The sequence below is a fragment of the Apostichopus japonicus genome, chromosome 3, assembly GCF_037975245.1.
Source record: "Apostichopus japonicus isolate 1M-3 chromosome 3, ASM3797524v1, whole genome shotgun sequence".
Lineage (NCBI taxonomy): Eukaryota > Metazoa > Echinodermata > Holothuroidea > Aspidochirotida > Stichopodidae > Apostichopus > Apostichopus japonicus.
Genome location: NC_092563.1, coordinates 27,028,467 through 27,054,450, shown reverse-complemented (window position 1 = coordinate 27,054,450; position 25,984 = coordinate 27,028,467). Strand labels below are relative to the sequence as shown.

The window sequence follows — 25,984 nt, the reverse complement described above, 5'->3', positions numbered from 1 at the left end:
ATGTAAACAATCATTTTTTTTTTCGATTAATTTTTGCACAAACAAGCATGTCCTTTAAAAGTAGCTATATAAGAAAACAGGAATTGATTTGATAATGCACTTCCAATAACAGAAGAATTTCCTTCTGGTATCATCCACAAGAACACGTCCTATGGATTTTTGAGAGGGAGTGATGTGGATAACTGGGTCAGCTGAGCCCAAGATAAAAGGCACTAATTTTGCATTGTCTTGAAGCATTAAGACCACGCAAGACACAAAGCGATGGGACATTATAAACCATGGTTCAATGTAAAGTAGGAAGTAACACTGATGTCAGCAAGAATGACTGAGCTTTTGAGCAAAACCAGTGGATTTAGAAATATAAAGGAAGACAGGACAGACAGCAAGGAACCATGATGGAAACAATGAATATGCATTAGGATATGAATATGCAAATAAAGGGGAATACATTCAACATGTATATTGTAGCTACAAAGCGTTGAACAGCTCAAAAGAAAGACAATGGAAAAGACCGCACTAGCTGAAATATTTGATTTGTTATTTAGCTACAGCCTTACCTTTCGATGGGAAGAAAAATGTGGGGGTGGGGGGGGGGGAGTGAAGAGGACCATTCGACACAAAGGTTTTTATCATTATTTATAGGGTCCAACAAAGCAAAGAACATATTTTTTTTTTCTTTGAAATTTTGGCCTGATCTTCTGAACAATGTTTGAAGGACTACATCTCTGTATTAGACTAACCAAATTGCTGAACAATGAATTGCTAAATTTCAGCTTTCTAAACTCCCCATCCAGACCACGCAGAGGTTTTGCGCTTTTAGCAGAGTAAATATCAGTCTAGGAGATGTAAGCAGAGAAAGATAACCTTTCTTCCATTGGACTCAATCCATAAGACAAGTCCTTGACTTGCTACTGGATTAGTTTAGACACCGGTTACATGCAAGCCATGTCTCCCGGAAGCAGTTTATAAAGCAGCAAAACTTGTGGGAGGGGGGAGGCATTTTGAGGAATATACGTAGGCATGAAAGAAGAACTCACCATAAACCGAAGCATAGGCTGGGTGAGAGGCATCAAACCGTGGGGCAGGATTATACCAGGAGCCCTAGGTGAAATTGATTGATTAATTGATTGAAATTGTGAAAATGGTAGCGAAAACTGATACAAAGCAGGTAGTGAAACTAGAAATCCCACACAGAAGCTACGTTGGTTAGTGCGTACGAGGTATGGAGGTTTATGCGAGGGCATTACATTGTCATCAATACATTCTTGTTTTTAAAAGGATGATGAGATGTTAAATGATAAAATAAATGCTTGATTAATTGTAACACTCAGGTCAGGTGCTAATGTAGTATGTTAGGCTATAGCTTAGGCTATTATGCATTATTAATAGGCATTTATTTCATAGACCATTCCCAATACCAAAGAATACAATGTACTGTACAGTACACTCGCACATTTGCAGCATATCGCCATTTGAAACTTTCTCCCACTTCAAATGCAACAAAGATGTAACTACATTCAGCACATTTTCTGCACTGTGTCTTTTTAAATTATATTCTTGTTGAGACACTAATGACCCTGTTTTTTCTGCTTATTTGAGGCATTTAAAACCTTAAAAGAATGTTTTTTAGTACTCCTACTTTGTTTTCTCTTGTATAAACAATTATCTAGATAATAGCTTCTACCTTCAAATGCTTCCCTCACATGGCACTAATATTTCCCCAGTAACATCAAGAATGTTTGTTATTTAATATATTAATCCCTGTAGTTTATATCTTAACAGATTCTGTTTTATTTAATGAATTTGAATTTACAATTAGACCAATATCCTCATGTCAGAAACCATTCCTAGCTATATCGGCCATTTTGTATCAAAATTGTCTTTGTTATAAGGTCTAACTCCTGACTGGGTGTAGTGACTACTATATCTGAAGAAAAATAAATCTTTGTTATTATAATATTTAACAAAAACCTCTGCTAACAATGTGGCATAAAACAATTCCATTTAATATCATTGCCATACAATACCAAGCAATGGATAAAGTCTGGATTTAAATTCTGATTTTAAACCAGTTATGTGCATCTAATTGTACAATTCCAGTTTTCTGCCCAGTTTTGCCCCATCTACTGTAGCAATAATTACTATTACTCTTTATGAAAGGATGACAGTTGATCATGCTAGGATGCCACAGGTAGATATCTTTCTTCATTACCAACCAATGTTAATTAGAGCATACTAAATGCTGCTAATCAATCCTTAATAAAGAAAATCATCTCTAAGACACATTTTCATATCAAGATTAATAATAAAAAAAAAAAGCGAAGTCAATTTTTCCCCCCAACTTTTCCTTTATTTATTCGCAAATGACTAGATCTACATATTTCCGTTTGTGTACGATTATGGTTTCCTTGACAACTTTCTGATCACCCATACATGCATGGCTGATACAAAATAAATAAGTAATGGTTACAATAGACTCTGACACATTTGTGACTGCTTCATTGGTCCTTGCCAGCAAACAAGGATTCATTTAATAATCCTGAAATAAAAACATAATTCTTTCTGATTTTTTGTTACAGCTTGAACTTGGAAGCATGGTTACTAAATTGACAAGAATACCATAGATGGCACATAGACATTCAGAACAGTCACTATCCCATTTATAGGCAACATATCCCAAAAATATTATCCTGAACAACAAACATACATTCTGCGGTTGTTAGTTACCCAATTACAATTTGACAATTTATCAACTGAATAAGCTAGCCAATACTTGTTGACAATATTATAAGGATATTCTGAGTTGCATTTAAAAACTTTACTACAACTCTTGAGATACAGAGCTTTAACATTTGACCTTTCACCTCACCAAAAAAAAAACTTTTTTGCTAATATTTGGCAAGCCACATGCTATTTAAAAATTAATAAACACCACCTTTTACAGATGTTGTATTTACCAGATGCTAAAATCTAGACTCCTTTTGACATCATATGACATTTTGACTCCAACAAAAACAATAAGGACCTTTTGCTTAGTTTTCGTAAGCTTAATGCCAAGTACATTATGACAGTTACTAGCTGGAGAATCAGACACACAGTCATACACGTAAACACACACACACATACACCGAATTGGCGGCATATACTATTTGCTTGTCTATTGCAACTGACCAAAGATGATTTACTATCATAATTTCTCCAAGTTATTTTCTTCCTTCTGGGGATTAAATTGTCATCGTTACTCTCCTCATCCTTTACACAATCTCTTGTTATTACAAAAAAGAGAAAGGTTATTGATCATTCCTCATCATTTGGAACGTTTTCAAGAAAAGATAAAATGTTGACATTAGAAAGAGGAAATAGCAGCAAAGATTGTTAGTGACACCGTATCTTGACCATAATGATGGGCTCAAAGCAAGCACATTTCTATTAAGACTGCAAGTTTCTGATTGGTTTCAAATTAAATTGATGGTTACTGTATTAAGTGAAGCTAATTAGATATTGTTGTCTGTCATCGGTCCTTGTCTTTGGATGGGTCATATCAATACATTAGTGCTGTTTGCTTTGTCTCCATAAACTGATAGATGAATTGATTATGCTTGTTTTAATTGACCACCCCTCGAGGCCATCTGTTAATGGAGCTGTCAAAACTTCATACTCTCTTCACTTAATGATTCCAGATAAACACCGTTGATTATATCTTTCTCTGGAATGAAGTTTTACCTTAGCGGTTACCCCCGAAGGAACCAGAATTAAACACAGAGATGAAACATTATTAAGGAAATAGAGAGAGAGGAAAAAAAAAAGGGGGTTCTGCAAACTCGGAAATGACTAAGGCAAACACCAACATTGATTGATAAAATGATATGATGTAATCAAAAGTACTTTACTTCTTGGAGTGAAAAACCACTTAAGCGTCTGTATATATAAAGGTAGTTTACTTGTAGCTACTTTAGCTATTTTTTATTGGGGGGAGGGGAAGGTTCCTTTGACTTCATAATAAGGAGTATTTGCATATAAGTGCTAATTCATGTAGAATATGACAAAAACTTCTTGATGTAAAGCCTATGGAAAGGTATGATCCTTGCAAAAACATATTTTTATCACTTTTTAATCGCAGAAAATTTAAATTATTCTAAAAGTAAGCTCTAAGTGCTTTACAAATTTTTGGTATTGTTTTCGTGTGTTTGTATCTGTTCTTTGACCTGCATGCAGAAGTAAACGCAAGACAAGGGCAAATTTAACGCAAAATATACCTTTAAAGGTGTATAAAATAAGCAAATGTCAAATGTTTGAAAATAAAAACAGTTGAAAGCCATGGCAAAAATAAAATAAACAACAAAAACACAATATAAGGAGAATGTTTGGAGAAACATGCTTCAAAATCTAAAGAAACGAACAGAAATCAATTCAAAAATATTTTAAAACAAATATGAGGTAGGTTTTGAAACCAGCAAAATAAGTTATAAGAAAGGGTTAGTTGCTGGTACATAAAAAGTTTTGAAGAATTTGACCAATTTTGCTAGCTGAATAAAATATTCTATGCAGGTGCAGCCATTACGCCTCGGTAAAAATACAAGGAAAGTTGTTACACCATCCCCACCTATACTACGAGTGGTTCTGAATTGAACCAAATGTTTTAAGTTTTCCATATGTATTCATTAATTGCTTACAATTATTAGTTTTCTGAATGATACTGTTCATAGAAGGATGGGGGAAAAAAATCATATCATTAGTACTTATGAAAAAGTTTTTTGACATTTGAAACACTTCCCTGAGTTTTGGAGCATGTAAACTTCCATCCGGTTGCCAAGGTTTTTTTTTGGAGACATGATATCAGTAGCGCAATTATTTCCTGTTCATTTTTATACCTTATGCTATAAATGTTATTGATAGTATCATCAGTATTGTAGATTAAAACATAGAGGGTGCTCTGTATGTCAGCTGCGAAACCTAAAAGTCCTATTCACTTGAAAGACGCTATGAACTGCACCAAGACCCATTTTGATGCATCCGTCTCTGAAATAGAGTTTGGGAGAGAACACTTTACAGCAAGGAAATAATTTGACTAATAACAACACAATGTGTCCAATAAATGACATCATAAAAATGGCTACATCTAAGGGGAAAAAAAGGAAGAAGTACTCCTTCAAAGTTCTCACGCTTCTAGTGAAAAAACCAGGAAGCCAGAAACCTAACTTCATCAATTTGTTAATTTCTGAAGATTTATTTCTCCTTCTTGCTTGTCTGTCTCATGGCAATTTACTTGATCACCTATATATCAGTTTTCATTGCTACCGACCCCAACCCTCAACTAACTCATGAACTCACCCTCAGAACAGCTTATCTAGCAGAGTACTTTGTCTCATCCAGGAAGAAACTAATTTTGTGTGGTCAAATTACTATATATATATATATGTCTCCATTTTCATCATTGTTAACATATTTTTCTTTGTTTCTTTTGTGTACTAGTCAATGGTCTGCTCCTGCATTTTCATAATTTAAGTCTGGGTTCTGGATATTTCCTCCCCTCAATACAAGTCATTAAATCTCAATATCACAAATGGCTCATATTTCAGTCATAACCACATGTTTTTATATTTAATGTGCGGAAGAAACGCAAACAAGAGAAGCTTGCTTAGCTGCATTACATGGCTACAACACGAGAATATCTACAAAACCTGTATGATAATGACTCGTACTGTGCTTCCCCTGATTGTGAGGGTACAAAATGTGTGTTCCGCTCCAACGACAATGAAATTCTGTGATTACAATGCATGCAATAGACAAAACAACCAATCTCTTTTTTTTCAAACTGAACATATTTAATCATAAAATTTGTAACTTTTTCCCCCCCTCTCTTCTTTTGCAATGTTCTCTTTCCTTCCTGATATTCTTTATCATTCTCTCTCCGTTGTAGCCTTGACATTAAAGCACTAATTTATATCTTCCGCCTGATTGAATCGCAATGCATGCAGATCTCATCCAGGATTTGCAAGCCAAGGGATAAAATAAGCAGTTAATGACGTATTTAGCTAGAGTTTCAAGGAGAGCGAAGTGCACTTGTTGTTGCCTCAAAAGAAGAAATCATAAACTGTGAAGAAACGTGAGCAAATTCATCGTTTTTTGGTAAAGTTTAATATTGACAGGTTACGATTCTTAAAGCAACTGGTTGCATTTCACGTTAAAAACTAAACCAACCAATTAAATTCCTACCAAAGCTCCACACACCCAAAATTCCTATGTAAAGTAGGCAAAGCTTCCGTAAAGCTATATTAATCAGCAAACTCCATCCACCCCACTTTCTTATGCATAATAGGCCAAGCTTCTGTAGAGCTGTTATAATCAGCTAACTCCATCCACCCCAAATTCTTAAATACGAAGTAGGCCAAGCTTACGTAAAGCTATATTAATCAGAAAACTCCACCCACTCCACATTCTTATGCAAAGTAGGCCAAAGCCTCCATAAAGCTGTTATAATCAGCAGACTCTACCCATCCCACATTCTAATGCAAAGTAGCCCAAAACCTCTATAAAGCTGTATTAATCAGCAAACTCCACCCACCCCAAATTCTTACATGCAAAATAGGCCAAGCTTCCAGAGAGCTATAATAATCAGCAAACTCCACCCACCCCACAATCTTATGCAAAATAGGCCAAGCTTCTGTAAAGCTGTTATAATCAGCAAACTCCACACACCCCAAATTCTTAAATGCAAAGTAGGCCAAGCTTCTGTAAAACTATATATAATCAGCAAACTCCACCCACCCCACATTCTTACGCAAAGTAGCCCAAAGCCTCTATAAAGCTGTTATAATCAGCAAACTCCACCCACCCCACGTTCTTATGCAAAATAGGCCAAGCTTCTGTAAAGCTGTTATAATCAGCAAACTCCACACACCCCAAATTCTTAAATGCAAAGTAGGCCAAGCTTCCAGAGAGCTATAATAATCAGCAAACTCCACCCACCCCACATTCTTATGCAAAGTAGGCCAAACTTCCAGAAAGCTGTATTAATCAGCAAACTCCATCCACCCCACTTTCTTATGTATAATAGGCCAAGCTTCTGTAAAGCTATATTAATCAGCTAACTCCATCAACTCCACATTCTTACGCAAAGTAGGCAAAGCTTCCGTAAAGCTGTTATAATCAGCAAACTCCACCCACCCCACTTACTTACACAAAGTAGCCCAAGCCTCTATAAAGCTGTTATTATCAGCAAACTCCCGCCAACTCCACATTCTTATACAAAGAAAGGCAAGGTCTCTGCAAAGTTAAACAAACAGCCAACTCTACCCACTCAGAGCACAGAGTAGGCCGAAGCCCCGGATACAGATGCCTTGTCTGTGTTGTAGACACAAAATGACCTTGTCCTTGTTTCCAGAACTCCCCAAGCAGTCCACCCCAAGAATGGTTACATCAGAAAGTTCAATGGAAGATATAAACCCAAACACACAAGACAAATGGGTGCTACTTGATTAAATTTGAAAAGCTGGCCAGGTAATATTCTTGTACATTCCGAAGTTCTTGTCATACGTCCAAATAGTGACAATAATAATAGTTTGATATGCATCTTCTTTGCCAGGTGCACTTGTGGAGTCAGTTTAGACTAAGGTAATATCACCAGTCAGATGAACATTAACTGTAAACTCTTGCTGCATTGCATCCTAACCAAAGGCAGAAATACTTTGATTACCTAGGAGATGAATATGGATGTGTTTGGAAAAGAATGATTTCAGCTAGAGAAGAGGACAGTTTGAACACACTGGTCACCATATTAATAATAATCAGCAGTTATTTCTACTACGCAATAAGCGACCACAAATGTGGGTGAAGCCCACAAGGGCTTATGGATTACAACTTACACGTCAGGTGGCTTCCAATTCAACATTTTAACTCAAATTTGGAATTATAGACATAGTTACATTCGAAGGCAGGAATGCAAAGTCACTGAGATGGAAAAGAAAACAAAGTTTTGTTGAACTGTTAATAGGCTACAGTCTAATGTCACGTCCCATATAGATACCTCACCAGTATAATCTTAACTGCACATTCACCAATACAGCAGTAGGGATAGGGGAAGGAAGCGACATCTTGTCAAATTCTTGGTTTTTATTTTAACCCCCGAAAATAAATGTAGCGTTGTGCAGTTTTAACGTACTAAAACAAACATTACTATTACTATTAGGTTTACAGGTTGAAAAGAAATGGGAGTTGTCCTCCCCCCATTCTTCCCCTTCCCCTCCCACTCTTCCCCTCCCACCCCTCCCGCCTCTCTGTTACCATAATGAACATTTGACTTGTCCTCATCACCAACTGGAAGCACGATCAAGGAGTTTTCCATCAGGTGAAACGTTTGGCTTAATCGAAAATTCAAACCAATGACCGGTAAGTGTCATTTTTCTCCTTTACTAAAATCTTGTTTCATTGGAGGAAGATTATACAACCTCCCTGCTTACTTATGCTGTCCATGATAATCATTGGAGTAGATTCCAAATATCATGCAACTCTCACTGAACAACAGCACTGACTTACAAGGGTCTCATTTCTTATCTCAATACCTCCTTACAAAACCAGCTTCTTCCATCCCTCTTCAACAAATTTTTTCCTCAAATTTGTCCTGCAAAATTTGACATGTTTAACTTTTTTTTCTCTTTATTGTTTCATTATCTTTGTACCATTCACATGTGGTGTCCACCCCAATTCCAAACACTATCGGGGTCAACATCTATATTATACGTACCATGTGCTGGGTCATTGGGTGCATTTGATGCATCATCCCACCAGAGGGTAGCATCCCACCGTGGCCCATGGGTAGATTTGAGCTGTTGCCCATCGGCTTTGGGGCGATAGCTCGCGGCACCATGGGCATAAGAGGAGACACTGTTGAACCAGGGTTCATATGGTACATGGGTGAAGGCATAGTATTTCCTTTCTTCTTTGATGGAATTTGATCGACAGGTTCAATTTCAACAGCAGCCTGACAAAGACAAAAAGAACAAAATATTCAAAGAAAAGATCAACATACAACATGGCAAAAAAACCAAGTCTTAGTTCTCAGTGCTTTAGCTGTAGAAGGTTAGCCTTAGGGTCACCACACCATGCCCACCCCCCCAATACCCTACCTCCCCCATCTCCCTTCTCCCCCCTATCAGACGATCCCAGAGCGACGATAAAGATGAACCCAAATCCACAAGAGTCAAAGACAAACGCTTTAATATTTCTTTGATATAAAAGAGAATCACAGAATCCACAGCAAGAATGAAGCAAATGATTCACACATACTTCAATTGTATAATCTCTCAAAGGAATACAACAATAAAGACAAAGAGTTTAAGACTTCTACTTACGGAACACAGCTTGTCTGAGAATCTCAACAACACTTAAAACTACTGCAGCAGAAATCTTCTTCTCGAGTAAAGATTTTCGTTCCTTAAGTTCCAAAAAATGTTCATTAAAGTAACAGGATTTTTACCTAGGTTAGGCCACTTCACCTTGCACCTAAGCAGCTGTGAGTTGCCATTGGAATATGTAATCTTTTTGAAAATAGGCTCGCAGCTTGGAGAACTGCTCTGTGAGCGAGAGGTTCACAAAAATGCATTTACTTTGAATAGCATCGCTAAATGGAACCTCTAGAGTTATAACAAGTCACAGACAGAAAGCCAAGACTTTCTTCTCAGATGATGAGACGAAGATTGATACAGTAATTTGAAAAGTCTTGATATGGAAGGACACGTACATCAGTTACCAAAGCCTATCCATTCAAACAGCTTTGACCCAGAATAATTATAATCTTGCTATATTGCACAGCTTTCCCTGTGTTAATTATTTTCAATAACATTTCTTTCATAGATGGAATGAAAACACATCTTGTTAGCTCCCAAATATTAAGATGAGACTTCCAGAGTAGGGGCAGCTAGCCCTGTCTGTGTGGGAAGCACCGTTCCAATACTTAAAAAGAACGATGACATGGAAATCTTAAAAGAAAGGTGTAGACACGTTACCTTGGATACTAAGCTAGCCCTGTATGCTGCCAATTTCTTCAGGTATTCACGTTTAGCAGTCTCTGTCTTCTGTTTATATGCCTTTAGGAAAGAAAGAAGAATGTTGTTAAACTGTGCAAACATTTTAGAAGCTACAAAACTAAGACAGATATCCTAACAGAACTAATAAAGACATCCTTGAGCCTAACCATGTAGCTTATTCTCCACATAACCTTTAGTCATTTTTATGACATGATACAGTATGTTTACAACAATTTAAGTTGTGACAAACACTATCCATGACAACCGATGCATCCTTAGCCCCCAATCCAAACTGATGTATGTGATTCAGCAGCCAATAAGAACAATTTTCTGATGCTAGTACCATAACTCTATATCAAACCTTCCAAGCCAAGCTTCACAACCTTCATACTGACAGTATATGGACAATATTGAAAACCGTTATCTAATAGAAACAAAATAATCATACTACTCATATGAAAATACAGTTAAAAACAATTAAACTGGTAGATTTAGAGCAAATACAGAAACTGTGTGACCGACTGTTTGATGGTAGGAGACTCTTGCTCCAATGATCACCCACAATGCAACATGGGCCCTTGACAACTTTGCAAGTTTACACTTGTTTTTCCAACATTGGAAAATATCATCGCATATCAGCACTGGTTTAATGAAGCCAGACTAGACTTTTCCACATTGCCCCGTTTTCTCGCAGTTTCCCAAATGGAAACTTGTTCAGATGTTTCAATGAAAGTCCTTTCACTTGAACGGTGCAGTCTGCTCACTGTTCAGTGTTACCTAATTCAAACACCATCATCTGATTTTGAACCAGATGATTGATCCGTCTTAACTCATATTCTCTCACCTGTTTCTGTTCTGCCTCTAAGCTATCCCACATTGATGCAACTATCTTTGAAACTTCACCAAAACTAGCATTGGGGTTGGACCCTTTGATGGCAGCCTGTGTGTCTCGGAAGAAGAGAGCGTACGCTGAAACTGGTTTCTGCGGTTCATTAGGGTCCTTCTTCCTTTTCCTCTTGGGTGGCTTCTTTTTTGTCTCTTTGACCTCTGGGGGCGGGGGCGGTACCCGCTGCTGGGGTTGAAGATGTTGCTTTGCGGCAAACTGCAAAGATGAAGAAGACGTTACAATAAATGAATACAGGCATAATGTTCAAAATAAAACTTGTTATTAAACAGAAGGTTGAAAAATCCTTTAAATGAAGAAGGAAAATGGGTTCATCCCTTTTCTGTCTTTAATATCTACTATCGGTTTTGTCAATAGAGCTAAAAGGGATATTACTCGCCAAAGGGCTGACACACCTTTGGAATAGAATCATTTTTCCTGTTGCCTGATCGTGACAAACAGCCGTTTCCATGATTCTCGTGACAAAATAACGGTTATTGAATCGCGAGGGAACAGGATTTTATAAACCTGTTTGTGTTATAATTCTTTGGTGAATCACTGAAACGTACGTTATTTCGTTCATCCTGTACGACTGTCGGCCAGGAGATTGACATCCTGAAAGTGGGTATATCGAGCTTATAAAGGTCTATGGTCTTGACTTTACGGAGGAGCATGTACACAAAATATTGCTTAAGTTTTGGATAGATGATGTGAGTTATATATCTTGTAAGATGTAAATTATACAAGGGTAATGTACATATGTACATATGTACTATCGCAGTAGTACACAGTTTCATTCACATGGTTGCTGCATAGGAGAACACACACCAAGAATCAACATTGACTCAGTAAAAACGTGACATCACAGAGTCAATGCTTCTTGGAAAGCCATTTATTATCATTGATGTTACTCGTTAATCATTTCTGTGATTACTTTTTGTCTTTCTAAATCTGCTGCTAAAATAATGAGTTTCTTCTTTGTTTTATTCTCTTTTTTTTCATTAGCAATACCGTTTGATATAGTTACATACGATAATGAATGAAAAGAAAAGGAATGGGGAATTAACAGAGTTCAGGTATGGAATGGTGACAATGCTATCTCCCAAAACAAAACATAAGTGTATCTTTACTAATTTACTAATCCCATTAATCTCTGTTCCATTGTATCATCATGATGGTTGGATAAATTCTCCTTATAATAAACTTCTACTTATTGAATTCCTGAGAACTGCACTTGAAAACTTCCCAGGGTCAAGACCTTTTAATACAATTTCACTTCTTGGTTAGTCTTCACAAAATACCTGCTTTTTTCCCCATAAGATTGATTGCCTTTCATTCAAGTTTTCCAGAATGTACAGCTATGCCAAAAAAGGTTTGATGTATTAATGTAGGAAATTTCATATTTGCTTTGAACATTGGCCGCATGTCCGTTCCCATGGTAACGACAATCAGACTGTTGGCTGTTCCAGTTCACACACTGTGGACAAACAATGGCGTAGCCTTGGAGTGAACTTATACCTTCCCTGTCAACATCCAGACAAGCCACGTCACATATAAATTAGTCATGAAAGCAGACATCTTAGTTCCTTCGCAAAGCCCCACGAAAAAGAGATAAAGGCCTTTTTTCATGACACATTAACTTGCAAGTAGGTTAAGTTCATCCCCAAACTGTAAGCCTTTTAGCTCCTTAATCACCCGGAGAGACGGTGAGAGTAGAGGAAGTATTGCTCAATGGCTCGGACAAATCGCTCGTTGGTAGCGCTGGTGTGGGTAACGTTACGCATATCGTAAGAGATGCAGTCCTTAACGGCTTATCCGACCACAGATAAATCAGTTCAAAAAGCTTTAGAAAAGTGTCTCCACCTCAACATTAATTATCTCAGAAATCAAGAGTACTTGTATGAAGTTTGCTCTACAAATGAAAGGGTCGACCCTCACTGATGTAACAACTTTGCTGTTGTAAATAAATAAGATTGAGATAACAGTGATGGAACCAACCTATGAATAATGTCTTGATGATTTGGTGATGTCCTGTCATAGTTTCATATACTCTACTCAAAAGGGTAGGATCAGCTGTTTCTGTCTTTAATCTCATCTAATATTCACCTTAATAAATACTTTGTCCATCGTACTAATATTTGAACATAATCATTCTACTGAAAGCCCCTCTATGGTTTGGATTTGAAAACTCAGTTTTTATAAAGATCTAGAAATTGGTCATGAATTCAAGCACTGCAGGGGTTGATACATGTAGGTACTTAATATTTAACTAGAAATGAAGTAGGAAAGTAGACCCCTTGGAGATACTGTTCGGAAGCTTCATGGGTACCTATAAGCAATAACATTAAGACCCCCCTCTCCTCTCCTCCCCTCCCCACCCCGGTACTCTACCCCACCATTCAAGCAGACACGGCCAAAGCTTTCTTTGATGGTGAAATTTCTTTCTAGCCTAAAAACTATGTTGATGATGCTTGTGGAGCGCTTAAAGAATAAAATTGTCATTTAGTATTCTGCTTATCATAAACAATATTGTTTAATTCTGTTACAAGCAATTTAATATAAACTAGGAAAGGCATATAATTAATTTATAGTCTACTGCAACATCAAGATATTCCATTATTGTTTCAAAATTGACAAATGCATGGAAAGTTTATCCCAGAGATTGCCTCCGAAAATCAGATATCAAATTTTTTTTTGAGTGGATTTATTGTTTGCTCTGTCTGAGATACAGAATACTTTTCTTAGTAAAAATCATCAACTATAGATTTTTTCTCTCCCCCCCCCCTTTCTTCTCCAGGGAACTGTCTCGTAATATTAATGGCACACCTGTAAAATGTTCACAAGGTCTAGCGGATTAAAGGAGGCCAACTTAAGGTAAATTTAATAAAAAGAATCTAAGGTCTGCAGGACTGGTAAACATTTATCATTTCTATGTCAAGACTATCGTTTAAGACATATATATTTATGTGTAGATAAAAGACCTAATATATGTTGTAGAGATACCTACACAGACATGTATACGAAGAAGATCAGAATTTTGAAATCGTAGATTGTCTGACATGGACTAGATTTATAAAAAAAAAAAAAAAAACTCAAAAATTATTTGATGTAACATCGATAGATCTGCTGAAAAGTGTTTTTTTGAGGCATTATGCACCGGAGTAAAAATGACACCCCTCTCTTGACCACTGGAGTAAAAATGACACCCCTCTCTTGACCCCTCCTCTCATCATCACAGTTAGACATCAATTGGAGAGTATATCCATAAAAAGTGCATTTCCATGTACAACAGGATACACTTACTGTGCATATCTACTTCACAAAGAAGAACATTTCCGTATGGATATTTGTGAGCGATGACCGTGTGGATAATTGAGTGTTCCCCTGACAAAGGGGTGTGAATGTTCATTGTCTTCTAAGGTGGAGAAGGGTTGTTTTGCCGGCCAGGAGCACTTCATTGCAGAATGCACTGTCCTACACTTGATCAGTTACCCTCGACAGGCGTTAACTAATGGATTTAAATCTATCAAACACAGACACACTCGATTCTATTTTCTGATATCCCCTGTGTTACAGTTAATACCACAATGAGATTCCTTATATATATAAATATATATATATATATATATATATATATATATATATATATATATATATATATATATATATATAAATATATAAATATATGCACATATGTTATTATTTTCCCTGTTCTAGTTAAGTCTATATATATATATACTCATATGTTATTATTTTCCCTGTTCTAGTCAAGTCTATGCTGAATTTGTTACTCAATGTGCAGCAGGGGGTTTCTTTTAATTATCTTCCCTATCGTGCTGTTTTACTCTCCTACTTTAATGACATCGTACCGGTGGTGTCTATTTAGGTTGATTATTCCTAGCCTTCAGTCCATGTCTCCAAAAACAAGTAGAATATTTGATTACCACTTCTGCCCCGAAGACAACATAAACTAACCTCATTTCAAGATGACTACCTACAAAGAAACTTGTAAATTGATAAAATAAATCCCAAATCCCTGTGACAAATGTTGTCATATCTATCATATTATTTTTTTTGGGGGGGGGGGTTTGGGGGGTGTGCAAATAATGAGAATCCTCTTTAAGATACATCAGGGTAGATAGAAAAGAGAGAGAAATGTAGAAGAAAAGATTAATTATGCCCTGGATCTTCAAAATGAAAAAAATACTCCGAGTCATAAAAGATTTTTTTCAAATTTTGAAGACTGACAATTATTTTGCACCGTACTGTACCTTTGAGATTAAGCTTAAGGGAAGAGAGTGAGTAACTGTCTGGGATAGATAGTATAGTTCATAGGTAACTACAGCACCATCTTTCTTAGGGTCACAATATCCTTTACTCTCCACTTCAAACTCAAAAATAAAATTAAAAATTCATATAGTCCATTCCTTTCCTTTCATATCATCCATTTCATTTCCTTCATATTCAGTCCATTTTTCCACCTCAAAGAAACATTCAAAAGTAGTTAGTTCTAAAGCCTAGCGTTTAAATTGTATTGTAGATGTACAACTAATTTTATACTCTAATTATGCCTCTGGGGGCAGGGTATCCCCCACACCTCCCCCCCGACATGGATGTCGGCTTCACTGACAGGACCACATCACCTCCATTTATTAAATCCTGGATCAACTCCTGCAGTTGGAAAAATTATGCAATAGTCAATGCCTTCTCATCAGAGAATGTAACACTACCAGAAGATGATTCTACTGTAACAAAAATTTTGCCATCGTTTGTATTTCATCTCACTACTACTTTTACCATTGTTTTTTAATCATTAATTTCATTTGATATTAATTAAGCCTGTCAGACCTCCCTACTACTAATTTATCTGTTTTCTCATCAGCAGCATTGTTCATCATTTTTTTATCGTCCGTCCTCCATCAAGGACCTAAACTTTGATCTAATGCCAGCGTTGTTAATTTTGATCCTCGTTAACCATAGTTTGGCATATTCATAGAGGCCTTTTTTTCCAACGTTGCCTGGAGACGGCCTAGGTTTGATATGCCAGCTGTTGTTGTTAAGGTTCCGACATATTTGCGCTCTTGTAATTTTTCGTCGATGATTGATCGAGGTGAGTATCTCAGACTCAGGTGGTTAGTAATGTTGTAAAATACCTCACCGATGTGACATATATGTGTCATGCTACATTGGCAGGGTAAATATTTAATTTTATTTCTCAATCGGGTTTCATCTACTTACAAACAACTTTCATAGAGGGTACTTTGAAGCAAAGTTATTAGACTTTACATATAAAATTCGGCCAGGAAGTATTCCGTAACATTCTCAACACTCATGGAAATGTCGGTCATGATTATCTTAGGTTAATCATCGACCCGAAAGCGGTCGGTGAAATCATAAACATTTTGGAAACAACAATGACGGAATAGGAAATTTTGCAGAGAAAGTCATTTTCAAGAATGGTTTGGACACACTTATGTTCAAAATCTTCTGCTATCTATATCATCGAGGTTCTAGCTGAGGATGTCAACATTAAATATAAACTCAAAACTAATGATACAAATACTTGTCTTTATTGTGCTACAGAAGGCACCATCCATTAATGGTTATAGCAGGTAACTAACAGATAATGAAATAACACAAAAGTTGGCAAAGCTATGCCCACCCCCCCCCACCCACCCCCACCTGGCCCCAAAATAAAATAGGTATTGGTTCTCACCTGTGATAGAGGAGTATTATCATCACTGTCCTCACTACTCTCTCTGTGGGGTGGTGATATCCTGGTACCCATCATGGGACCACCCGGTTGACCGGGGATGGTCATTGGAGGATGCATGGAACCCATCGTTGGCTGCATGGCCATCTGAGGCATGGTATTGACACTACTGATTGCAGACTGGTATGTTGTTGTTAAGATGGTATCTGGGGTCATCTGACCGGCTGGGTGGTAACCAGCTACCATATGGGGCGAAGGAACGTGTCCTAAATGTTGGTGCTGGGAAGGGTAGGACTGTTGAAGGTGTGATGTTGTTGTTGCCACCGGTAAAGAGTTGTTCATACTAGTATAGGGAGGGTTCGTACCAATCTCTGGTATCCAATTAGCACTAGACTCTGTGATTGGTGGAATGTTCAACCCGTGGGGTGGAAACTGAGGGTTCAGCGACATGTGAGTGGAATTGGAAATGTCCGTAAGGCTCTCCGAAATTTGGGGCACGTGTTCGCTAAACGTGGAGGAGCTCACTTCGTGAACCTCATAGTTCTGGGCGGTGGGCATGGCGCCACCGCTGAAAGAGTCAGTCATACTGTGCCCCCCCATAGAGGGATGGGATTCGGGCGGGGAGTGGCTCTGCCTGGCGGGCTGGTTGGGATCCGGCGTCTGTTGCCTGATGTTTGGAGACATAGCCACCTGCTGCTGGTGCTGCTGCTGCTGAATCTGTGGTGACCCCTGATTTTGAGCTGCTGCCGCCGGGCTCCTCGAGCTCCCCTCTGGTGATCCGCTGTACCCCATGTTCTGGTTTGGCAAATTCTGGTCACCCATTGTCACATTTGGTAGGTTATTTTCCCCCGCAGTGGTCGGGACCGACGGTAAGGTTAACGGGGGAATTTCAAACTCGTCCTCGCCAAAATTGGTCCCTTGGAATTGCTGACGGAAGAACAGAAAAGAGGAGAAATACTCGTTAAAGGAAAGCGATTATTGCTGCTGGATATGCTAAAATGGCCACTACAGTTTCAACGCATGTGTACAGAGACAGATTCAAGCATTTCTAAGCCTACTTGTTTATGATCATATGTTATTACGCCATGCTTACCAGGTAGCACATATCCTATAACCTGAGCAAGCTGATCTTCACTCAAGTTTCGTATCACTGGCAACGCTCTGTAGTCGTACATCGAAGGGCTATTTCATAAATGTACGACGTAATTTCAATGTACTGTACTTACTCAAATTATCGCCTGAGATATCTTATTGTTATTTAAGTTGCATTTAACATCCCATATAAATTCTTGCCAGTTCCTCTAAGTGCTATGAAAGAGACCCCTTTGCCTTACTTATTGTCATCTTGAGAACCAACCACCACCCACCATTTCCCTCTCTCCAATCTACTTTTTCAAAACCCATCGTTAGGTTCCAACAGCTTCAGATATGTTATTGTAATCAATGCTATTAGTGATTGCCATGCATTTTGCTGCAATCTCACAGGCAAGGCAGGCTTCTCTATTCATGGAATCAGCTCGGGGGCAGTGTATACTTAACAAACCTCTCACTTCTAAACACACAAATGAGAGAGGGTTTTTGGTAAAAGTAGCCGCAGGTGACTGGGGCCACTGTAAATAACTTGTCCTACTTCTCTCTTAAGATTGTCTAAACCGTTGTTTCTCTCAGAGAGTGCTAAGTTGGACACGATGATCTATTTGTTTCTCATTCATCAAGCCCTGTCACTTCACTGAGCATCTCCTGGCGTACTCGAGAGCCAAGAGTCGGACTTTTCAACGAGTAGTAATAAAGTCGAGGGGAAGGGTCCCTCGTAGGTAGCAGCCAGATCAAAATTGTAGAGAGCTAAGTGGAGACAGCAAAAGAGTATCTGCGTCATCTTAATAGCCACTTTTGACACAAGTCCAAGATGTTTTCCTTTTCTTGTACCGGGGCAAATCGGAAAAACTATGACGGGATATCAGTTAATTTGGGAGCAGTTGCTAAAATAATAATACTAATAATTATAACAAATAATAAGATTAATAATAATAATCATAATAATAATAATTATCATAATAATACTAATAATTATAATATAATTAGTTGGCATGCAGTCTTCTTTTCCTGTTTCCACTAAACTCTCTACATTTTATCTGGCTGCAAGGGACAAGGGATAAAGGGACAAGGGACAGGTTAGGGACAAGGGACAAACTTCAGTTGTTGAGCATCGCTTGTCTTCATACTTTGGAGACTTTTGTGACCTCAACTGACATTTGACCTCTCCCCGAAATTGGCCAAGTTAATGTCACCAATGTATACGTGGTGGTCTATTGTGTATAGGAATCAGGATATCACAAACATACATGCAATTGTCAAGTAAACAAAGGTGTGCAACACCATCACAGTTTCCCTTTGTGGATTGCAAGGAATAAAAAAAATAGTTTTGGTTGTCTTATTTAGATTTTCCGTCCCGCAAAAAGATGAACAAATGGTACAATTGTCTAACTGGTGAAATGTGAAGATAAGTAGAATGTTCAAAGGAAGCCGAGGTATTGGAACTACTTCAAATTATTGTGGCTAAATGTCCGTCAACGCGCATTATATTTCAGGAATATTCTAATGTATAGATGTGTCTACGGCCTGGCTCCAGATTACCTTACTGATAATACTATTCTACTGAGAGATTCGCACAGATTCGCACAAAACTAGATCTAGCTGTTCTAATAATGTTTTACTTGCTCCTGTTAGATCTGGGAATGATAAAAAGGTCCTTTAAATTTTCTGGAGGCAGGTCGTGGAACAGTCTTCCCCCAAATTTGAAATGCTTGCCAAATGTTAATATTTTTATACGCAATATGAAAACTGATATATTTTGTTTAGATGTCTGATCTTTGTTTGTCTATCGTTTTTGCCGTCATTTTTGTGCTTTTGCATGCTTACCGTTTTTCTACTGCATAATATTGGTTATGTATTTTGTATTAAGGGCTCCTATGGAAAGCAGTGCTTCTGCACTGAGCAGGACTACCCTCATTAAATATGACAATAATAATAATCATAACAAATAAAATTTGACACTGCAGCAAAACAATATTCATCCAAGACGGTCTCAAGGAGAGCATGTGCAGCTTTTTATTCTCCAGCAAAATGTATTTTAATGACATTGATAAACCTTACTGAAGGCCTCTTTCGATCTGTTCTCTCTCTCTCTATTATTTACTTTTCGAGTTCTAAGTTTACTTTCCTTTTGGAGACCGACCAGAACTAATAATCAAATTAAAAGCAGAAGCCAAATGATAAAATACCAGCATCAAAAAACCCTGCTCCAATTCGGAGTATATTGCCATTTAATTAGTTGATAGTTTTAATTACGTATGTTACATGTTAGTATCTGTAACCTTCAATTCTGTCCTTTAAGACCAGACAGAGCTATCATCAACCGTGTTTGAAAAAAAAGTGCTTTGTCCTCCCAACGCTCAAAAACCTCTCATTGGAATAAACCAATTACATATATGTAGATACAGTATCAAATCTAAAACAAACTGGTGAAACGACCTTTCGGTGAAAATTTGTCAAAAGTTGAAACTGATGAACTGATCTTTTCTTTTCACTCCCTTCCATACTCCGCATTTTAAAAGATTCGTCAGGGAATCATTTATCTGGTATCGCATTGCAAAATGCTATGCAAAGTGCTATACAAAATGGGCAAATTGCTATACAAAATGGGCAAATTGCTATACAAAATGGGCATATTGCTATACAAAATGGGCAAATTGCTATGCAAAATGGGCAAATTGCTATGCAAAATGGGCAATTGCTATACAATTGAGAAGATGCATAGGAGTTTTTTTAACACAGAAACCATAGTATTTTACAAGGGTCAAAGTTCAGATCCTTCAAAACTACTACGCAGAATTGGAACATTACGTTATTCCATTACGTTATTTGAATTTTAACGTAAAACAATAAGTGTCTGAATGATTGTCTCAAAAAAACATTCACTTCAGGATATAAAATGTCTGTATTTCAATGTTACTGTGTATTAACACATACTGTACACACACACAGACACGCATATGACCTTACAGTTCACGTACGTATACGTGCAAATAAATTCTCAGCAGGAATAGATGCTTTACGAAAAACAATGGATTAAAGGGGCAGAATCTGAATGGATCGAATGGTTAATCTGTCTGAGATGATGAGAGTGCAGAGACATGGATGGAAGGGGAGACATAAACTCTCAACTGAGAGTCTCGGTGTTTCCCCTAGAGCGTGGTGGCCAATTGGCTAAGGTGTCAGACTCATGATCCAAGGATTGCTGGTTCGAGTCCTGCCTAGTTCATTACGTTGTGTCCTTGGGCAAGATGCTTTATCTCATTTGCCTCTCTCCACCCAGGGGTTAAATGGGTACCTGTGAGGTAACGTGTCATTGGGCGCAGTATATAACTGCTGCCGACTGGGGGGATTGTCTCTGGGACAGGTTATCATTGACCAGGGGTCATGTAATGTCTGTAAAGTACTTTGAGACCTATCGCTGGTACAAAGCGCAATATAAAAGCAAATACTATCATAAAAGTTTAAACATATTGGTGTTTATGTAAATGGGGACTATAGGCTACAATTTGTGGTAAAAAAACAAACAAGGTGGAAAATCAAAACCAAAGACTAGGGAGGCTATACGTAGGAGAGTCATATATCAGGTTCATTACTCAGCTGCTGCCTCACTCACCTCTGACATGTTTCTCTGAGATTGGTTCACGTTGCCGTTCTGGTTCGGGTGATAGGCGAGATTGTTTCTTTGATTGCAGTAGTTATAACTATTGATGAAGCCGGGACTGTTCACCTGAAAGAGACAAAAAGTGAGACAAAAAGTGAATCAAAATGTCAAAGAAATACAGATCGTGGAGGTACTAATCGAAATAAAAAAAAAGAAAAAGAAAAGAATTAGTCTGCTATATGAAAGATCAGGGAGTGGAATGATGATAAGATGGAAAAAGAACCAGGATTGATTCCGGACGAGCTGGTAGTCTGGGATGCAATTGTCCTGATGGGACAGGTGAGCTTACAATTTACTTGTATCGTGAGATGTCTAAGACATATGGCTAGTACAATTTCCTATCATTGGAAAAAGCTTCTTCAACTCAAGTAAAAGTTTCTTTTCTAATTAGTTCATTCTCAGCCCCCCCCCCCTCCCGCACCCCAAAACCTTCTTTCTGGGCAATTTAACATCCCAAACTACAAAACCTCCCGGAAGTAACTTTCACATTTTAAGTAGGAATGTTAACACCAGTCTCCCCCCTTGATGTCCCCCCCCTTGATGTCCCCCCCCCCGCTTCCTATTTGATGTCTTTCTGTTTTAGCACTTAACGCTTACTAAATTTGGTCTCAAGGAGCACCATTTAAACTGCTCATTTTTTAACACGAAATATTGCGAATGCGCCTATTTTGCTCTAACTTAGACAAAATAAGCACATAAACCCCATCCCCACCCGTCATTGGTCTCCAGAACGTTTATGAAATTATTTTTGCTCCCTATGTGGAATAGAAAACTACTGTAATTTTAAACTAAACATGTATTTGTAACTAGAGAACACCAAACAATACTGATAACTATGGATTACATTCACAGTATGTGTACAAACATGTATATATGTGTACATACATGTATGTGTAGTTGTGTACATTAACGTATAAATGACTAAATGTACACTGCTAGGTTTAAACTGAAGGTATGTACTTTGCCTGTACTAATAACACATTTCAGTATTTATAAATTTCCCAAATAAATTAATCATGCCAGTTAAAAGTGCGATTTTCCTTCTTTCAATGTTTAAGTACTAGCAAATCTACAGCACATAGTAAGCATTGGATATTGCTTGCAATTAAAAGGTTATCTTACAGAGATGTAGATATGACATCCATATGTAAACATAATTCACCATCCACCTAAAAAAAATATTAAAAAAAATAAAAAGAATAAAAATAAAAATAAATAAAAAGGAGATCTTAATAAAACTTGGCCAATTATATAGTATCCCAAAAAACGCCAGAGAACCTTAAATATGCTCTACACATTTTCACTGCAAATTATATAAAGTAAAAAAAAAAAAACACTCCTGTTTCTTGCTTTTGAGAGATGTAAAATCTACTTTGCTGCCTAGCAACCAAATACAAACATACTCCATTTAAAAATATTACAAAAGTTGAAAACGATAAAAAAAGCTCTCGCTGCGAAATCTTCCATTTATTAACTGGAGGTATCATTATATTTGTAGACTAGGTATGCAATCAATAAATAAAAAATAAAAAAAAAAATGGAAAAAACATAAAATAGACTACAGCATGACCAAGCATAACAGTGTTACAAAGCCCTTTAGAGAATTTGGCTTTTGTAACGATGACGTGTTCAATATCAGGACAGGACAAAAGTACAAAACAATAATGCCAGGCGGAATAATAGAGGAGGAGAAATTTTAATTAGATAAAAAAAGGTGAAGTGGTTTTAATTACATTGAAAAGAAGGGACAGTTGTTTGATATTTACAATTAAACCATTTCTGAGATTTCTTATCCTAATTTTTTTTTCTCTTTTTTTTTTTGGTATCTTGTGATAGAGAGCATGATGTGTTGTGAGTGTTGTTGTGAAGGGGATGTGGTATAGAAAAAATCACCCATATGGTTTAATGGTATGAGGAGAATACTACAGCTAGTACAAACATAACCAAGTAATGCTGTTCTGTGTTTATAGATGTTACAATAGGTTATACCTAAAGTATTGAGTACATGGTGGTGGGGGGACGGTGGTTGGGGTGGTGGTGGGGTGGCAGACAGGTGGGGAACATCTTAAGTCCAATATAATACTGTAATGCCTCAAAATCATATTTAACACATGATATTGTACTTAAATGTTATTTCAATTGTGGTGATGAATAAAGAATTCTCCAGATTGAAATGTAGAGAGAGGGGAAAAACAATAATCATCCAATCAAGATGATCTAGTTTGGAATTTTAATATTTCTTTCCAAAACTCAAACTGAGGTGTGTCATAGACAGTGCAAATACACACCAACATTATACAAATATGTAAATAAATTTCCCTCGCACCCCCACCTCTTCTCCGCTGCCCACTCCCCCCCCCCCAAAGAAAAAAGAAAGAATAATAACCTTACTCCAATGTCAAAAATCTAATAATGTCCATGGAAAGGACCGTCTTTAACAGTCTAGTTTTGGATACAAAAATTAACGACATAATGTAACAGCATTTCGTTTTGGGTTCATTCCTTGATCTTCTTTAAGTCTTGCTGCTAATGTGGATTGTCCTTGAGTTACATTTTATACCACAAAATATGCAAATTGTACTGTTTACTTCCCCCTTTACGAACGGGATCCAGAGCAAAGTCTGATGCATCCCACCTAATTGGTCAGAAGGCACTTTTTCCCGAGGCAAACACTTTCACTGCTCTTATTTTGGTCTCTGTTTTGGCCTCTTCCTAGAGGTGAGATACTGCTAATAAATGCATATGAATGGCTCAAAAAGAATTTAACTCGCTTCTCAAGGTAAGAAGATTAAGAGGTGTACGTAAAAGTATAAATGAATGAAATTTGCACCACATTTGCAATGTTAAAGATCACCTTGGCAAGACCTTAGCAAGGAGAGAAGTTGCTAGTTAACAAACATTTGGAAAAAAGCTCGTCAAATACTTGCTCTCGCAAACAAGAATTTACTACAAGAACAACGCTTACATGAAGAAGAAAAGCGTATAAAATGTGACCTTGTACAAACTTTGTGTGTATTGTCACCTCTGCGGTTAAATTGGGCATTTCTTAACATTAAACAACCATGACAAGAACGAAGAAGCTATTGCTGATAAACAATGAGTTCTTGGACACAACTCTGGATTGATAAAACTTTCACATGTTTCCCCTAACTTCTCCACCACGGTACATTGGTGTTGAGTGTTGACCACGTTTCTTAGATCATACACTATTAGCTATACCGTATATGTCTACTCATTTTTAAGAGAGATCGCAAGTAAATTAAACGACAGCAAATCATGCATTTAACTTACTAATGTTTATAATAACATAATTATATAGAATGCAAAAAAATGGATAAATTATGTTTATCATGCCGTTCATATTTTGCAACGATACTAAAAACAATGAAACTTTTTTTATTCTAGAAGCAGTATATTGCAAGGCACCCCATGGACATTATCTGGCAATGCTACTGCAACAAGCTCTTAGTAAATATAGCTAAATTATGCTCTTGTCAGTATATCCCAAGAATTGAGCTCCTTTTTGGCACATTAGAGATAACTCAAATTAAAATATTGTTTAATATGTTAGGCGATCTGTAATTTTGACTAATTAGTTCCAGTATATCCGAAACTGTATCAAATCCCAGGAAAAGGTTTGTAAAACTTTGTTGAATTACATTTTGTGGTGAAAGAACAAAGAAGGGACTAGATGAAAAAGAAAGAGCATTAAATTGTTCCTAATTTCAGGGAGCTGAGCCGTGTGACCGGCTTTGCAGGCAGAAGAATCCGACACGCCCAATCATAGTTGTCGTGTTAGGTTATTTAATGAAGGCAAAATTTGTCTCTGTAAGCAGAATTATACTTTACAAACAGCTTATTTTAATGACAACATATCTTAATCCCAAACAAGGTGAGAAAACAGACAAGTTTCTTGGGGGGTAGCTTGTACACTGAATGAATAATCAAGATTCATTAGTCGTTAAATTCAAACAAATTACATGAGGGGGAAACAGCCTGTTCAGGGGGTAGAAGTTTACAGAATTGTATCACACAAATGTTCTCGACATTTCCCCTTCTTAAGATATGGATTACAGAATTAATTATGTTCTGCTTTGCTATAACTTTGATAGCAAGTAACTTTACTTGCAGTAGGACTATTAAAGCTATAGCAAGCTACTGTATACTCACAGTAGGACTATGATAGTTATAGCAGGCTACTGCATACTTACAGTATGACTATGATAGTTATGGCAGGCTACTGTATAATTACAGTATGACTATGATAGCTATAGCAAGCTACTGTATTCTTACAGAAGGACTATAGATTATAGCTATAGCAAGCTACTGTATACTAACAGTAGGACTATGATAGCTATAGCAAGCTACATTCTTACAGAAGGAATATGATAGCTACAGTATAGCAGGCTACTGTTTACTTACAGTATGACTATGATAGCTATAGCAGGCTACTGTATACTTACAGAAGGACTATAGATTATAGCTATAGCAAGCTACTGTTTCGGTGAACTGAATGTATTAATGTAAGAACATTCTTAATTATAGCTAGTAGACAAAACACAAAAATGGAATTCTAAAGAAAGTAATGAATACATGATACTAGTACA

The 25,984-nt window shown here is 37.2% G+C and overlaps 1 protein-coding gene across 7 annotated transcripts in view; it reads right to left on the bottom strand.

Annotated features, from left to right (window-relative positions):
* The window catches only part of LOC139965684 (uncharacterized), a 157,785-nt gene that overhangs the window by 14,843 nt on the left and 116,958 nt on the right, over positions 1 to 25,984 (bottom strand). For 6 of the 7 annotated variants that reach the window (XM_071968304.1, XM_071968302.1, XM_071968305.1 and 3 more), the window contains 5 exons: positions 21,330 to 21,443; positions 16,625 to 17,548; positions 10,870 to 11,127; positions 10,005 to 10,085; positions 8,744 to 8,980 (listed from right to left, as the gene is read on the bottom strand). In XM_071968304.1, coding sequence (XP_071824405.1) covers positions 8,744 to 8,980; positions 10,005 to 10,085; positions 10,870 to 11,127; positions 16,625 to 17,548; positions 21,330 to 21,338 — 1,509 coding nt within the window. In that variant the 5' untranslated portion in view covers positions 21,339 to 21,443. Of the gene's footprint in view, positions 1 to 1,037; positions 1,102 to 8,743; positions 8,981 to 10,004; positions 10,086 to 10,869; positions 11,128 to 16,624; positions 17,549 to 21,329; positions 21,444 to 25,984 lie in introns of all 7 variants that reach the window. The other variant, XM_071968300.1, reaches the window with a different exon arrangement.